General features: G+C 40.4%; 1 protein-coding gene across 11 annotated transcripts in view; it reads left to right on the plus strand.

Moving 5' to 3' along the window:
- MAP4 (microtubule associated protein 4) overlaps nucleotides 1-18,437 on the plus strand; it is a 253,220-nt gene that overhangs the window by 222,682 nt on the left and 12,101 nt on the right. For 6 of the 11 annotated variants that reach the window (XM_034759698.1, XM_034759702.1, XM_034759700.1 and 3 more), the window contains 7 exons: nucleotides 3,928-4,028; nucleotides 5,166-5,378; nucleotides 7,869-8,046; nucleotides 11,847-11,906; nucleotides 12,063-12,388; nucleotides 14,836-14,964; nucleotides 16,662-16,754. In XM_034759698.1, coding sequence (XP_034615589.1) covers nucleotides 3,928-4,028; nucleotides 5,166-5,378; nucleotides 7,869-8,046; nucleotides 11,847-11,906; nucleotides 12,063-12,388; nucleotides 14,836-14,964; nucleotides 16,662-16,754 — 1,100 coding nt within the window. The remainder of the gene's footprint in view (nucleotides 1-3,927; nucleotides 4,029-5,165; nucleotides 5,379-7,868; nucleotides 8,047-11,846; nucleotides 11,907-12,062; nucleotides 12,389-14,835; nucleotides 14,965-16,661; nucleotides 16,755-18,437) is intronic. The other 5 variants (XM_034759703.1, XM_034759704.1, XM_034759706.1 and 2 more) reach the window with 3 other exon arrangements.

The following is an 18,437-nucleotide window of genomic DNA, read 5'->3' on the forward strand; positions in this document are numbered from 1 at the left end:
TTTTGTAAAGAAAGCATTGGAGTTAGAGATGCAGTGTTAAATTATTTTGGATTTCCGTAATTGCTTTGATGTCTCAAGTCAAGATAGTTTGAGGAAGTTTTCTCCAATAGGAAAGTTCATTTACTGGAAATTCTGAGAGGCAGGGGCAGATTGTACTTAAATTAAAATGTAATAAAAGTTTGATCATTTCCATGCTTATTTATGTTTGGATTAATGAATGGCTCATTTTGGGAAAAGGAAGAATAGTGTTACAGTATCCTACCGGCTATTCCCATTGCTGTGATTACATGGAGTAATAGTATGGCCAGTACAATTGATCCCAGCATTATACAAGTCATTTTCTCAGTGCCAGGTCATTATGTGGAATGTCCTTTTTCTTTCTCCTTCAAATTCCCTTCTCACTTTTCCCCAAAGAGATTAATTGGATTCTCTGTGCTGGATCAGCTGAGCTGAGTTGTTTCACCGTCAGCAAACTCAGTGAGAAGCAAGAGCTGGAGTAGACAAAGAAAGAATTCTACTCAGGAGAGTGTAGCAATAGACTTCATTGTAGCTTTGAACAAAAATGTCCTTGAAATACCTTTTTGGTAAGGTTAACTGCTGTGACTGGGGGAGCTAGCAAACTGAAAGGTCTCCTCAATGATTCTTACAGACTAATGAACAAATTTGATTAAAATTTGGCAGCTTTTCCTAATATTCCCTGTAACTAGCAAATCTTCCCAGGCAGTGCTGTGCTCCATGTTTGAAAAGAGACCAGCCTAGTAATTAAATGATGAACGAAGGCAAATGTACTGATGAGCGTGTTGGGTGGTTAATTAAATGAAAGAAAGAGAATGTAAAACAAAATGCCCGTCTAATGTCCCTTGAGGCCCTGCCAACCCCCCGCTTCCCCATCCAAGTTTATAATGGATAATAATGGAAAGTAGACACCTGCACAAATGCTGTTTTCTTGGTTGGCCCTTTGTGGTTGGAAATTGCTGCTGCACCCCACTAGCCTGGCATGTATAAGAAGGTAACTAATGATTATCTACACAAATCACCTTCTAATTCATAATGTAACAGTGACATCCCCCAATGCAGCACCATCACCTTGATGATACAGTGTAGCTGTATCATTTTAAAATATCCAGGCTTTCCTAGGTGGCATGATTTTTTTTTTTAAACTTCAGTGTTCTGTTAAGATTTTCTTCCCCTTAAGTTATTGTTAAATTTTTAGAACCTTAACACCATTGTCTCAGAATTTTCATTCTGATTGTGCCTTGGTTGGAGTGAGATTCAACCAAGGCATAATCCAAGGAGTGTGGGGAAGGGATAGCTCAGTGGTTTGAGCATTGGCCTGCTAAACCCAGGGTTGTGAGTTCAATCCTTGAGGGGGCCACTTAGGGATCTGGGGCAAAATCGGTATTTGGTCCTGCTAGTGAAGGCAGGGGGCTGGACTCGATGACCTTTCAAGGTCCCTTCCAGTTCTAGGAGATAGGTATATCTCCATTAATTTATTCATTTACAGTGTCCAATGCTTACTTCCATGGGTATAGATTACACCGCTGTCTGCAAAAGAAAGGGAATTTCATTGCATTACTTTTGTACTCAAAAGACAGCAAGAAACTAACCAGGAATACATCTGAATAGGATTCAACTGGGTGACAGCCTGTGCCGGAATAAACAGCTTCACATTATAGACATGGAATGTTCAAACGTTATCATCAAACGAGGTTTGGTGGTGCTGCTGAATTAGCTGAAATGTTAAGCAGCTGATATTACCTGAAGGCAATTGCTAATTGGTGTAGGGTCACCTTGGGATCTGGGGTACCACAGAGGCCAATAGGAAGATAGAGATGCGTGTTTTTATATAAGGCCATTATAATTTTGTACAAAATTGAACTAATAAATAAAACTCTCTCCAGACCCAAGTTTCAAGGCAGAATAAATGCCTGAAGAGACTTAGCCTCAACCAACTAATGGACAGAAATACGCTGTTCAGATCCCAGAATTGCTGACAATGATTATTTCCTATGCTGCTGCTACAGTTAAGGTTGACAAACTAAGGGAAAAACATAATGGTTTATTGAACTTCAGTAGAAGTTACTTGTGTGTATGGCCAATTTAGATTAGTTACCAAAAATAATTGGGCTCTGACTATTAGAATGTGAGCTGGTCAATGATTCTGGTCTCAGACCTACAATAAGAAATACCCCCATCAGTTTCAGTGCTAGTTTTTCTATGGAAAAATTTCTGTGTTTAGAAAAGAAACTGTAGCTCTGTAACTTTTAATGTAGTTTCTCGGGAAAAGGAGAAAGGCCGAATATAATACAAGAAAAAAGCCCCCTGTAATTAGTACAGGGGGAAGAAAACATTAAGTATCATGGAGCAACACCAAGTAGACAAAATCAGGTAAGAAACTAAACATGCTTTGGGTGAGCAAAACCAGTTCTGCGAGTGTGTGTTTAAGGCTTTGCCTCTGTGAAATGTGCAAGCCAGAAAATATGAAATGTACACAGCAATTCTTGGAAGACCTTGGGAAGGGCTCTTTTCGTTGTTCAACTTACCACACATCTGTTCCAGTAGATCCTTACCATGGTCATACAACATGACAAGCTGTTGCATAATGGATGTTCTTTTTTATTAGAAATACCTTATGTTCTTATGTTTAGAAATACAAATAATCTGCATCTTACTCTCCAGATGACAAGGGAAACTGAGTAAACTTGTGAAGGGTTTTGTGGGCCACATGGTTAATAGAGTTCAGATACCACTGAAAGTGCAACAGTAAATCACTTCATAGTGTAGCAGACTCTGGTATTATAAAACTCTGGGGATGGTGTAGCAGATGTTTCTGTACTTTTTTTAATGTATTGCAGGGTGCAAATTGCAATTTTCTGTTATAGTTACTCCACTTTAGATCTTCAAGTGCTTTTCTATTTTGTGCCAAATTAAAAGATTTGGGAAGAAAAATATCATTAGGTTGCTATTTAAAAGGGTTTTGCTTGGGTTTTTTTTTGGGGGGGGGATTTGTCTTTCACTGGTGTTTGGACAGTGTTTTCAGATAAATTTTTTGGAAGTGGACAGGGACACATTTAACATAACTATAGCCCTACTTCTTTGTGAGAGTCAGTACATATAATTTTGATGGCTGGGAATTTAATCAGATCTTTTGTTGGAAGAAGAACAGTGAAGAAAATTAGAAATTGCAGTCAAAATCCTGGCATCCCTTGACTTTGTAACCCATAAATTAAAGCTTTTTGTGCTGTGAAACATTCAATGCCAAAGCATGATAAGTCTAACAACTTCTGTACTAATACATTTCTGTACTATTTATTTGATGTCTAAACCTAATTGCCACATCTCTACTTTACCTTTTTAACCTCTACTGCTATAACAGTCAAATTCCTTTGGCTGCTGCGAATCTCCCGTATTCAGAGTGTGAAATTTTGGATGTGGGGAACTGCCATATATTGTGACATAAGAGGAACTAAAGTCAGAGAAAAGTGCTAGCAGTATCACTAGTGTGGGTATAAAACAGGGACAGCATAAAAGCAGTTTTATATTTTGGGGGTTTATATTCTGGGCTGAAATTGGTCCAAGTAAATAAGCAACCTATATACCTAACGGTTTTTAGGTACAACTTAGTAGACAATGAGTTTTCCTATAGACAGTAAAAAGAGTTTTTCTACAGATGTTAATGATGGCTTGTTGGGTCAGCTGTTAGTTTCTCTAGTTAAACCATTTGGGTATTTGGGAAGTTCGTGATCTCTGGAAAGGCTCACGAAAGGCATTCCAACTCCCAAGAGCCTTTCCAGAAGCAGCCATCATATAACCTTAGCTGCTCTTTGTGCAGTATTTGTCCTTCAATGCCATTATAGTGGCATTTTTAAAATAAATGAATGTAAATGAAGTTTAAAATATATATGGGTGTCGTCTTCTTTTGGTCAGCAAAACCAGAAGAGATAAAACCGGTGGAGCTTCTGACGGGAAGTGACATCACAGCACCTCCAAACAAAGAGCTTCCTCCAAGCCCTGAGAAGAAGACCAAGGTAGGTGTGCCATTATTTCATGGCTTCTTTATACCCAGCTCTGTGGGTTTGGTTTCCCCTGCTTGCTTTACTCCTTGCTTCTTAAGCTGTGATGATACCGTTCTCTTTTCTGAGCTAGTGGCTTCTGGGAAGTATTTCATTTGAACACCAAACAATGTAATTCAATTGTAAAGTTACAAACAAATCGGCCTTCAGTAAATCTAATTGAAACGGGATTTAGCCCAACAAATTTATGCTCAATTTAAATGTAAAATAATAAATTAGGCAATGTCCATGGTGGGGAGAACAATACATTTTCATAATGACATTTCAAGAACATTCAAATTTTGATCCACTTGATAGTTTCATTATTATTAATTTATTTATATTTCAGTAGCATCCAGGGGTCCCCATCAGGACTTGGGGCTCTAGTCTGCTTGGCATTGTACAAACAGATGGTCTCTACCTCAAAGAGATGGCAGCAGTCTGAACCAGAACTCTTACTGAAGTTTTGAACCCAAACAGTAATCTCTCTATCAGTGAATGCCATGGTTTTACTCTCATTCACATTGTCACCTGACAAATCCAAAGGAATAGGCTTTAAACAACTAAGCTCCAATTTTTATTAAGAGTTGATACCTAAGGCTGAATCCAGGTCACACTGAAGACATTGGGAATTTGGCCATTAATTTAGATTAGTTTAGGATTTAGATCTTGCACTGCATTATATATATATGTACAATTAGACAGAAATGTCCCATTCATTAAGCATAGGACTAAATGTCAGGAACTCCAAATATTAATTGCAGCTCCACCACTGACTCTCTTCTGGAGCCTTCATTGTCTCTGGGCCAAATTCTGGTCCCATTGAATTTAATAGCAAAACTCTTATTCACTTCAGAGGGCAAAATCCTGGTCCCAGCATTGCTATTCCCCATCTGTAAAGCTGGTAATACGTTACTTCCTGTCAATGTTATACGCCAGCTCCCGGCCTTTCTTTTGTTACGCTCAGAAAACAGGACGTTTAATGTTTTTGTTTCCTCTAAATAGCATTTTATGTTCCTTGCTGCTTAACATTTTTGTTTACAATGCGCTGTTTTTTTTCTTTTTGTCTGTGTTTGTGTTTACATTGGATGTTGCTTTTTGAAAAATGTAAAGCCTTCAGCATCCACACCATCAGCAAAACCTGCAGCAACGAAAACCAAGCCTCTGTCCACTACAAGCCCCAAGCGGCCAGCTTCTACCACAACTGGCCAAAACAAAAAACCCATCAGTCCTACTGCAGGTCCTACTTCAGCCACTACTCCCAAACGCTCAGCCACCAGTACTACACGTCCCTCCACTTTAACTCCTAAAGACACTAAACCAAAGGTAAGAGAGAATATTTCACTTGCACATTGAAGCTCCAAGGCTTGTAGACCAAAATCCAGGTAACTTTTATCTGACTAGCAACAGTGAACAGGAACCAAAGGGTAGCATAGTTCTAGAGACAGCAATGGAACAATAAGATTAAAGCCTGATCTTGCTATCAGATCTGCATGGACACAAGATTTTGCCTCCATGGATCTGAGCAGAATATGTATTTTGGCACTGAGGAGTAGGAAGATCAGGAGAGCATTGAAACTTTCCTCTGTGTTTTGGTAGTTATTATCATGAACTACTAAAAGGTGCTCAAGAAAATTTTTTATTTTTTTAAATTTAAACCAAAAGCCTGTAACCTTCTTTGTTCTGCATTATATACTTCAGAGAACTGTTGAATTAATGTGATTGAATTGGGAACTTAATGTTAATGTTCAACTCCACATTCTATAAAAAGAGCTAGACCAAATAAGTCAACAAGAAAACTGGTAAAACAGAGGGTAAATAAGACCACTGGGACGTAGGAAGGGGAAAGGTTAAGAGTACTGGATAGCTACAGTCTAACAAGGCAAAGCAGAGACTATTACAATAATAATTGAGTTTAAGCCCTGGTAGGGAAAAGTCATCTTAAATATTAATAAGGGACTGGAAGAAGCTGCCGAATCAGGTTGTGGAAATCTACCATCATTGGATGTCTTCAAGACACAGACTAATCATCCATTTTAGGTAATATCAATTGTGACACAAAGCAGGGGTATAGACGAGGTGACCGAATAGAGATGCTTCCACTCATAAATAGCTCTGTGAAATCTTCTCCAATGTCTTCCCAAATAAATCCCCGGAAGAATGACCTACCAACACTCCCCTTAAGATGAGCAGCAGGAATAACCTCCCCACCCCACACATACATATCCTAATGGTGTTTGTGGATTGGGTGCAATCCTTCCAATTCAATGTCACTTTATGTAATTTCGATAGGGCCCAGATACCATGATGATGGATGCCATTAGATACGACTTATTAATTGATCTGCCCAGTAAATGCTTGCAGGCTGTAATTCCATGGTCATTCACGCGCCAGTCAACTCTAAAGCATCATATCCTAGAGCTAAAGAAGGATATAAGCACTCAATTTAGAGAACTGGAAGCCTGTCTTCAATGTCCCTCATGCTGATTGTGACCTGTAAGTGGGTTTTGCAGTGTGTATTTGGTATTTCTAGAACACCAGACTTTTAAAGGGACACTGACAAAATACAAATATTTTTTTTAAAGTTCTTGTTTGTAATTGCATCAGAGATTATTAAATTGGAGCAATCTAAAAATCTAATGGACTTTCTGCTCCTCACTCAGCTAGGAAAATAAAACCGTTTACTTCACCTCTCACTGCATCATCTCTAGATGTTTACATTTAATCAACTATTACATCTAGGTGCTTACATTTACATCCAATTTGAAGCAAGACATTTTTGTTTATAACAACTTCATGTGTATATTCTCATGCAGTAGTACAAAAACTGCAAAGGAATGTTAAAATAAATTTCAGCTGTAAATCTTTACATTCATCAGTGTGTTTAAGGCCTTTACTGTCAAACACAGATCTAACGGATTGTGTTTGAGTGTCCCTTATACAGGTGGTTACAAAAGGGCAAATATATGTGTCTTTGTCTGTCTGAACAAAGCCAATATATATTTTGATGGAAATACTGATTTTTGGGTAGGTAATCCCACTTTCACTTCCTTCTTGCATAGTTACTTTTCTAAAATTATCATTAAACATAAATTTATAACACTTTTTAAAATTGATTTTAGGTAAGCCATAATACCACAGAAATTCTGAGTCATTACCTAATATTGTGTAACTCCCCTGCCCCTCCTTTCCCAAATAACCACTTCTAAATTATTTCCAATTTCTGTTGATGTTGCAGTCAAATCGTCCCACCTGTTTAGTTTTCCAGGAAGGAACAAACCACTCTCCATTTTCCTGATGGGTCAGTTGTTCATAAATTGATTGATCTATTGTGTTCCAGCTGATCTGCCAAATGCCTTTTTAGCCTGGAAAGCATTTTGTCCTGTAATTAAATAGCATCCTCTCCCAGAGGTTAGTGAGTGACCTGATGCTAGGGAACTAATGACTGAAAAAACAGTGGAGCTCAAAATAAATACTTTGTGCAAGTCTACAAATGGAATACTCCTGTCAGCTCGGGAATCTAGTGGAGCTTCCCAGATACTGAATAATGAATTTTAGGGTGCCCCAACCTCCCTGTCCTTCACTAAGTATAGCCAGCCGCAGGTTTTCATGTACTATAGGACATTTGTTTTAGAATTTTCCATGTTACAGAACTTTTCTTAGCAGTGGCTAGCTTATGTATTTAAGAATCCAAACAATTGTGCTTCAGCACTTTTCAAAAGGAATTTCAGCACTTTCCAAGTTCTCTTTCAGCTACATCTTGAGAGTACTGTTTGTAAATGGGCCATCGGTTTCAGTGTAGCCTTTTCTTACCAGGTAACAGATGCGAAAGGCCCAGACAAACGGACCTCACTTTCAAAGCCACTGTCTGCTACGACACCCCGAGCGGCTGTAAAGGGCAGCCCTGCCACGCCCAGGACAACTGCAGCGTCTCCAGCTACAACAGCGTCCGGTCTGAGAAACACTGTTACTTCCCCACCCAAAAGGCCAACGTGTAAGCATTGCCCTGCTGAGCTCAGGGCGAGCGCTCTTTCTTTCTAAACTGTTGCTAGCTTCTGTTGAAAAATGTTAGTATTTGGATTAGTTCACAGAAATGTAGCCACCTCTTGTAGCTCATAGCGCCCCTGACCGTTTGAACTGAGGCAATAATCAGCAAATTCCACGCTTGCACTTCTCTGGCCCCAAAAGTTGGTCACATTTAGGCTGCCATTAAATTAAGTGGCTAGTTCTTCAGTTGCAAATAAAACTATCACGTTTTTGGCCACAAATGGTGAGGGCTGCTTGAGCTGTGATAGGTGTGAACTTGAAGTGTGATGGGGTGTAGAGATGGTGGTAGGCAGATGCATAGACATAGGGGACAGAAAATTTAAGTTTCATAAATTCAGAGTCTGAGACCGGAAGGGGACCATTAGATGATCCATTCTGACCACCTGAATATGTAGGCTTGGCAGAATTAGATTTTTATTTTTTTGTAACTTCAACAGATACTAACGTTTTGTTTTTAAACATTTTTTATTTTTGTCTATTTAAAATTTTCACAGGAAATTATGGGGTGGTCAGACAATAAGAGGGGTCATAACATTATTTATTGACAGTAGATGTTGAAGTTCAAAAAGTTAAAGCTTTTCATAAAAGTCTAAAACACAAATTGTCAACATCACATGTCAAAATAATCAAGTAAATACCCTTAAATCAAACTCTAAGTTCACCAGCAGCATTTTTTTTTTATTTTGCCGATCTGTAAATTTCTGTTATTATCTATGGAAATATTTTTCTGTTGGTTTGTATGTGTTGGATGAAATTGACATTTATCAATATTTACTGATAAGAATCTAATACTTCCAAGCCTGTGTATATCACAGGCCATCTACATTTCATCCTGTTTACACGTTGCTCAGTGAAGTGGTAACTTGTACTTGGCTAAAGCAAGGACACCCGGTGTTGATCTGAAGATATCAAGGAATGGGAAACCACTCACTCCTCTTTGTAACTTGTTCCAATGCTTAATCACCCTCACTGTTCAAAAATTGTGCCTTATTTCTAATTGAATTGTCTGGCTTCAGCTTCCAGCCATTGCTTCTTGTTCTGCCTTTCTTGCTAGATTAAAGAGCCCTTTAGTATCTGGTATTTTCTCCCTGTGAAGGGACTGTAATCAAGTCAATTCTCAGTCTTCTTAACATGCTAAACAGGTCGAGCTCTTTAAGTCGCTCACTGGAAGGCATTTTCTCCAGCCCTCAAATGATTTTTGTGGCTGTTTTCTGCACCCTCTTCTCCAACTTTTCACCATTCAGAACTGGATGCAGTATTCCAGCGTCAGTCTCACCAGTGCCAGATACAGTGGTAAAATCATCTCCCTAGCCCTACTCACCACTCCCCTGTTATACATCCAAGGATCACATTAGCTTTTTTTGCCACAGCATCACACTGGGACTATAGTGTGTTACTTGTCTACTATGACCTCTAAATTCCTTTCAGAACCCAGAGTCCCTCAGTCTGTAGGTATGACCTGCAATCCTTGTTCCTAGATGAGTAATTTTGCATTTGGTTGGATTAAAACACATTTTGTCTGAATGTGCCCATCTTACCAAACAATCCAGATTGCTCTGTATGACTTCCTAGTCCACATCAGTTATTACTGTGCCATTCTGTCATCTGCAAACTTTATCAGCAGTGATTTTATATTTACTTCCAGATCACTGATGAACATGTTGAATAGCACTAGGCCTTGTGCCAGACCCCATTGACCCCTACCAGAAACACTCCCATTCAGTGGTGATGATTCCTCATTGACAGCTAATTTCTGAGACCTCAGTTAGCCACTTCTTAATTCATTGAATTTGTGTTTTATTGATTTTGTATAGTGCCCATTTTAAATCAGAATCTCAGGTGATACTATGTCAAAAGCCTTATGAAAGTCTGTCTGTTGCATCGATGCAGTTACCTTTATCAACCAAACTTGCAGTCTCATCGAAGAATGAAATCCGGTTTGTCTGACAAGATCTATTTTCCATTAAACCACATTGACTGGAATTTAATCATATTCCAATTCTTTAATTCTATACCTATAGAGTCCTGTATGACCTTTTCCACTATTTTGCTTGGGATTGATGACAGGACTAACCCACCTACAGTTACCCTGCCATCTCACTGGCCCTTTTCAAAAATTTCCACAGCATTAACACTCTTCTGGTCTTCTAGAATTTCCATGGTACTCCAAGATTATTTAAAAATGAACATCTGCAGGCCAGTGATCTTCTTAGGCAACTCTTTGGGACTCTTGGTTGTAAGTTAACCAGTCCTGTTGATTTAAAAAATATTTATCCATAGGAGATATTATTTAACATCCTCCCTAGTTCTAATGGGCTGGAAAGTACTTCATCATCTTCATGTGATCTGAGTACATTATCCTGCTTCTTTCCAAATATAGAACAGAAATATTTATTGAACACTTCTGCCTTTTCTGCATCATTATTAACAATGTTACCATCTACATCTAATAATGGGCCTACACCATTGCTAGTATTTATTTTGTTCCTGATATTAACAAAAACAAAAAATTAAATAAACCACCTCCTTCTTGGCCTTAGGCCTGCCAGCCATGGAATTTCCCTGATGTCTTTAGTGTCCCTCAGCAATTTTCTGCACTTCATAACTTCTAATTTATATCGAGTGCTTTATATTTCTTTTAGGGTTTTTTGGCTTCTAATTGCTCACTTCAATTTGCCACAATCAGGATGGGCTGCCAGCCAAAGTTGTCCTCTATCTTGGTTGGGGAATTGTGGCTTTTTGACCATCTAATTACCTTTTCTTAAATAACTCCCAATTTTCATTTACCTTTTTCTGTCTAAATTTTTCTTCCCAATCAGTTTGGCTCATAAGTTTCGTCAACTTTTGGAAATTTGCCCTTTTGAAGCACCAAGTATATCTATTATTGCTTGGGACTGTCTTTTATTTGCCTGCATTGAATGTAATCAGGTCATGATCACTGGTCCCTTGGCAACCACCAAATTCCAATCTCTTGAATAATTCATTTTTGTCCATCATAGTAAGGTTCAAAATAGTAACCTTGTATTGGGTACAGTGCCTTCATGGGTCAGAAAATTATCTAATAAAATTATCATCAGGTTAGAGATGATGCCAAAGTTTATAGATACACAAGTTTGCCAAGGGATGCATTTTTGCCTTTGATATTAAATGAAGACAGTTGAGAGAAGGCCCCAAACTGATTTAAAGAGAAGTAGAGAGGGGGAGTCATTAAAGGTGTCAGTTGAATGTCACTAGCAAGCAATTGCTGAGATGTGAGAAAACCATTATATAAAAATGAATAAAAGTAAAAATAAAGCGACCCTTACCCACCATCCTGAGGCCTAACCATCTTATGACATTCTCTAGCCTCCCCGAGACTTTATTCTATGGGATTGAGTCTACCTCTGAAGGACATGAGTTTTACCATATCTTGTGAAATAAGCTGCTTTTGTAATGAGAGGAAGTTCACCCAGGCATGGGGAGCAACTGATTTTATGAGATACTTTGGGGTTTCCCTCTAAATAGCAGGAAAGAGGCTAGCCCTAAAATGAGTAGCAGTCATCCTTTTTTGCATCTCACAAGTATGCACTGGGGATACAGAAGAAGCTGATATCTAAGAAGCAACGGCGACTGTATGGCCACTCATAGAAACTATGCCAGCAACCACAAAGGGTCGATCTGTGTGTTGGCTTTCACTCCCAGTAACACCGTTGAATCTGTTCACAATGAAAACATGCAGAAAAGATTGACTGTTTCTGTACTCTTTAGCTATCAAGACTGAAACAAAGCTTGCAGATGCCAGGAAGACCACTGCGAAGTCACCATCAGGTAATGTCCCTCAGTTCCTGCATCTAAATGCTTCTCTACTTGACTCCAGAAATGTGTTCAATCAACATGTTACGCAACTGTAAAGATACACAGTATTTGTCTGCTTGATGCGATTGATATTTACTCAAACTTCCCTTTCTGCTATGATTATTGCAGCAGACCTGAGCCGCCCAAAGAGTGCGCCTGCAAACTCTACGAAGAGCAGCGCCACTACCCCTACTGCTACAACCCCAGGTACTCCTGCCTCACCTGGAGTCGCCACCAGCCGCCCCAAACCCAAGCCAGCTGCAGCCAGACCCACCACAGCATCGAGTGCAACTCCAGAAGCTAAAAAACCATCAACAGTTAAAGCTCCACTTAAAACCAGCACTGTTCCCAAGCCACCTCGCCCAACCAGCAGTGTTTCTGCCCCTGACCTGAAGAACATAAGATCCAAAATTGGATCAACAGATAACATTAAACACCAACCTGGTGGAGGAAGGGTAAGTCTCCTCAATCGGCTTTTAGGACTACTCATGCATTTAAGAGCTATTGGTAGTCCCTCACCGCTTTCAGTCACTCTGTGCTCACTGGCTTTCCTATATTCAGACTCTGCCGAGCTCCTTTTAGGTTCCCCATGTGCACAAGGCAGCACCATTATCATATAGACTTTAAACTTTAAAAGGTTTCATGGAAGTATTTGGAATATGAACAAAATTTCACAACTCTTTGATATGGAGAAACAGAGCCACACTCCTGATCTGGAGACTAGCTTATGTGAAAACTCAGAGCTCATTTATATTCCAGAGTATCTGAGCAGGGGATTTGGGACTGCTGAATTGTTCACCAGGTAGAGTAATGTGCCACTGTGTGGAAGATCTGGATTCAGGAGCAGGTCCCAGGGCATACTATCTCTTTCGACATGAGCAATGTGCTGTACGGGTTAGGCTTCAAGCAGAGGTGGAGTAGGGCAGCATGTGCTGTTCTCAGGACACCCTCTGGTGGCCACAGGCAGATAACTAAGGAAGAGGGAGATGGATTGAGAGAACTGCCATGGGAAAAAGTAGATGCCCAGGTTGAAGGAGTGGGTAGGACATAGCTTGAGGCCTCATTTAATACAGAGGTGCTAATTAATTTTTTCCCTGTGGTTCTCTGAATGAGAAAAGCCTTGGAATATTTTTATGGAGTTCCTTCTAAGGAATCATTAGACTGATTAATGTGTATTCATTTTTAATCAGATGGTAATCATTAATGTTTCCATCCTATACATCTTGTAGTTGCAGAAACATGAAACTATTATCAGACATCATATAACAGATACTCCCAAACTTTGTCTGACCGAGTATTGAATTAGCAACCTGCCTTTAGTCCGAGGGCTTTACTTTGTGTAAAATGGAGCAAACTGCAGCACCTTTACTTTTAATACAGAGGAGTGGTCTCCTGAAACTGATTTTCCATTCTGATTTCTGTCACCAAGGTGAAGCACTTTTTGATGGGAGCCCTAGTCTCTGAAAGGCACACTACTCATAAGGGCAGTCATGCGCTGCATTGTAGTATACCATAAACCATATCACCTGCTGGAAAAAGAAGGTACCACCGAACTGTTAAAAGTCCAGCATGTTATACCTGTAGACGGTCATGACCTATTCCTCAGAGCCAAGAAGCCCAAAGAGTGCTTCCACAAGTATGCATTGGGGTACACAAAAAGTGGATATCTAAGTAATGACCGAGAATGTCTGGCTCTTTAGGGAAAGCTGTGCCAGCATTCACAAGGGGAGAAGCTTCCAAACAGGGTAAAGCAAATCTGGCTGGAGGACTTGGGAGTGAGAACCAGGGGATGAGTGCTCACAAATTGAATGCAAGTCAAAACTAGATTGGAGGTTCACTAACACCGTAAGGTCCTTCAGAAATCTGGTCAGAAGGAGCTCTAAAGCTCACTTTAATTTTTTAGACTGTTCCAGATTTCCAGAGGCATGGGAAGCTTTCTGACTAGACTTCAGGGCTGTCTGTTAAAGGGGCATTGTTTGGTACAATGTACTCCCTTGTTTTGTTGGATCATTTCCATTTCATAATAGCCGTGTGTTAGAATGTATGTTAACATAGACTGTATGTCAAAGAGAATCATTGTATTTCTTGCAGGGCTTTTAAAGTCATCTCTGTTTATTAGGACACTCCTGTTTTACTGCTGTATTATTAATTGGTTCAGCAGGGTACAGGGCTGCTGCAGAAGCCCTGGTCTTAAAATATTCAGCCTTGAGTGCACTCACCTTTTGTGGTGAGCATTGGTTAAAAAGTAAGAAATCAGCAGCAGAAAAATGGGTTCTCTCAGGTTGACACTTGAGTTTTTTCCAAAACTGCAAATCCTCACGCTGAACTAACTGCAACTTTTTGCCTTTGCACCAATCTAGATTAACTAAATCTTAATACATAGGATTAGTCATGTTTCTTCAACACTGTCCTCAGCATAATTTATAGCATGAGCCAAATTCGGGTGGTGAGGGAGATGAGTATTGGAAATACAGTGCAGACACACCCAGCAGAACGCCTACTGTAGTAGTGTTTTAGAGGTGGGAAGAAGTCTCCAGGTAGACCTATGGAGCTAAAAAACGGTAACATAGGCTCAGCGGTCAGGACAGAATCTGGCACAACTGTTCAGTTATTATGAGGCCGGACATAATTCTTCCACAGAGCCTGGACCCCCTACCCCACTAGGAAGTGCTAAAATTCTGATGCATGAAGGGATCTTTCAAGAGTTTCACTTGTCTGAGTGAGACTGAGCCTTCTGCTTTACCAGTTCTCACCATTTTAACATGTTGATTTATAAAAAGTTCTCCCTGGCTTATCCAGTCCACTGAATCTATCTTGGCTGTTGATTTGAATTCCATCATTTCCTTCCATCATTTACTTTGATTCTCTTGGTTAAAATCATCCTCCATTTGTCTCCATCTAGGCTAAAGTAGAGAAAAAACCAGAATCAGCCGGTGCGGCGCGAAAGTCTGAACCCAATGCAGTCTCTAAAATGGCTACTACTAAAACAACTGTAACAAAAGAGGGGGCACAAAAGCAGCCCAATGGGAAAGTGAGTTTTGTTTCAGTCTTTTATCCCTGAAAGATGAAAGGAAAACTTTTTTCCATTTGAGTCACTTTCCCTTCTATTTAGCTTTTATGCTTTCTCGTGTCAGTGTCACTGTTCCCTCCCTCCCCCACCCGCACCTTTTCCACATCTTTCCTGTATGTCCTGACACTGCCAGTAAAATGCAGTCAGAAGTATTCCTACTGACTTCACATACCATTTTTTTCAAGGCCTGACTTACACATTGTTTGAGTGGTGGGCTCTGACTTCACTTTTAGATAGGCTAACTCTATGATGGGCTGGTCTTCTGTGAGGAAAACCTCCCTTCTCGATGGATGCTGCCAGTTTGGGATTAGGAAGAGGGATCAATGGTCCTGGCACTTTCAAACAAAACAAAATGGAGAACTGGTGACCTAATGTTCTCCCTGTAACTTTCCAGACATAGTTTCACCAATACTGTTCTCTAACCCCTCACAGCTGGCGGTTGCCAATTGTTGGCGTCCTACCCTGAAGTTCTGTCATGAAGTCTTATCCCAGATCTGAGCTATGTGGGGGAAGTAGAGAAGAGGAGGGCTGGCAGTGAAAGTTTAACTTGTGAACTGGTGCTATCTTCTGAGATACCATCACGTAGACCTTATATATGTATAGGATGGCATTGGTCTTGCTCTTAAATGTTTTGCTCCTCTGAATTAGAGCCAGCAAACTGGTAAGTTTCCATGGCAGGGTAAATTTGAGGGTCCTTGTTGCACTGAATCCAATCTACCTAAATTGGCAAGTATCCTTTGAAAAATCCATGTTGGTGGTTCTAGCTACAGGCGATATCTTCAATGTACAAAACCAAAGTACTGTAAGAGGTAAAGCTTCCACCCCATATTTAATTTATCTTGTTGTACCATAGGTGTTTCTGAACATGCTGTACTGTAAGTAACCTCTAGGACTGAACTTGAGGACTGGTCATAACTGAACTTTTTTTTAAGAAGAGAGTTGTAGTTTTCACTTAACTTTTGAGGGTTCATAGCCTTAGACTTTTTTGTGTGTTTAATGGGTCTGGAACTGTTTCAGTTTGTTAGATACATTGTTTCTCCTGTATCTGGCTGGCATCAGACTGCTGCCAATTAAGTTAAATTGGTGGTTTGACAACCTTCCATGTAGTTATTGCTTTCAGGATTAGGCTAAACTGCTGAGAGGTTTTCAGATGCATTGCCTAGGATTTGAGTCGTTCCCGGGCAAACTGGAGTAGTTAAAAACTGCAGAGACTAACCAGGAGGTTGTCAGAGGCAGTGACTTGGATCAACGAGGTGAAAGTGTGTGAATGAAGGGATGGAGATGGCCATGTTAGTTCTCACTGCTGGAATGCATGGCTGATCATGCTCTGAGGAAGCTAGCATACACAGTCTTCTTGGCAGCCAAGCGCTCTTGTATTGCTCATCTGTACAATACACTAAGAAAGTGTTGTCTTCCACCATAGCACTTAAGCTGTCACCACTACCACTGTCTGCTTAGCTGTACTCTGCCTCTCCTTGTTTGTTCACTCTTTTTCTCTCTGTCTTTCAAGTTCTTTCACACCTAATACTGAAATTGGGTTGAAGTTTAACACAGCTCTTTGTTTATCCACCATGTTACAGCATCACTCCAGCCTGTCGTATGACAGTTCTAACCAGTCCTCTTCCCTTGTGTTGTTTTTCCATTCTGTAACGCTCTAGGTCCAGATAGTCTCCAAAAAAGCGAACTACAGCCATGTTCAGTCCAAGTGTGGTTCCAAGGACAATATTAAGCATGTCCCTGGAGGTGGGAATGTAAGTATGGGCTCTGGACAAGCTGTCTTTCTACTAACTTCTGTTCTTGTTCTGCTTTTTTATGTGGTCTCTTGAGAATATTCTGTTTCAGGCAGATGAGCACGGGAGAATTAAGATTTCTGGGAAGTGTGTAGGTAGACTTTTCCCTAAGATGAAGTAGGTTAAATGTGTGAGCATATGTTACATTTCACAGCCGTGCATTCGACCCATTTCCCAGTGATCTAAAGCAAGGAGGACTTTGTATCAGGAGAAGGACTTTGAAACACTTCTGGGGGTGAAAGTTTCCATTCTTTGTTTAGTTACTAACTTAAGAGCGACTTCTAACATTCAAGGCTACTGGTTTCACTGGAAATTGCTGAGGTGTTGCGAGCTAATATTGTGAGGGTTGTATATGAACTTCGAGTACGCGCTATGGATTTCAGCTGGAGGTAGTATTGCTAGGTGCCTCGAGCTGAGTGGGTGGAGCAATGCCAAATACCCATCTGGATGCTGTAAAACTATAGGCTTTAAAAAGGCGTCCTGTGTTGACCTGACAGGTCACCTGTTTCCCAGCAGACACAGCTTGCATTACCTTTAAAAAATATATATACATCTGTGCCAAGGTTTGTTTACTTCCTAAGTAGTGATAGTTTCTGGGAATGCAGAGTGTGGGTGCTAGTAGCAATAGCAACTTTGCCACTGTTTTAAATAAGGAGGGTGACTGGGTGGAAGAGTCTGTTTCTTGCTGCTGCTAATTTTCCATTGTCCCTGTGCCCAACACACTGACAGCCATTGGCCGCTGAAGTTCAGAATCCCTGGACTGAGTGGGAGTGTCACCTGTAGTGATGTCCTGGCTTCCCCTTCTCCATTCCACTGACTCTCTGCAGGTGTGGGATCAAAAACTTATTAATGCAATGCTGTTTAAAAGCGCTAAAGTAAATCCCTTCAGCTCCTCTTCCAGGATGGAGCGGGGAGGAAATCTGCATCCTTGGCCCGAAAATAGTCAATGGTTGGAGGCAAGTTTAGTGCTCAGTGCCTGGTCACCTGCTTCTGCATCTTGAGCACTTACTACTCGCTGGATTCGGAGGCTGTAAATGCTGCCTCGAATATTGCTTGTGGTGCAGGGTCATGCTCTGTAAGCACCTTCTTGAGAAATAGGCGTGTAGTTGTCTCCATGGTTCTGCATCAACTCTTGCATTCAAATTCTTTCATAAGTTACTGCAAGAAGATCCTGAAGATGTTCATGGTGGGTTTTATTAAAAAAGCTTGTAAAATCAAAGGCTAGTCATCCTTTTCACAGGTGGATAACAACCTTTCCTTCCAGGTGTAGGAAGAGCCCAGCTACCAAGGAATACAGGTGTAATTTTTATTTAATCAGGCTTTTGTTCTCTTCAAGATTTATGACTGCTGAGACTTTTTATATTTGTGCTGAGATTGTCTCACATTTCAGTTTGCCAGTGCTTGGCATCATAGTGTTAGTTACACATTTGTATCCTCCATGGATTCCTAATCTTCTTGGGGTTGGAGTGTGTGTAATCTCCTGTGGAGGCGATTTCCTAGGTGAACTCTACTTTGTGCTCTGCAGCTCAGTCAGGAAGATTGGGGTGGAGGTGGTCAAAGACTGGCTCATGAACTGGTGCTTGTGTGCGTGTACAGTGTTGTTTTCTGGCTATGGTACATTCCTGTTTCTTGCTGCTAACTTGG

Source organism: Trachemys scripta, chromosome 2, assembly GCF_013100865.1.
Source record: "Trachemys scripta elegans isolate TJP31775 chromosome 2, CAS_Tse_1.0, whole genome shotgun sequence".
Taxonomy (NCBI): domain Eukaryota; kingdom Metazoa; phylum Chordata; order Testudines; family Emydidae; genus Trachemys; species Trachemys scripta.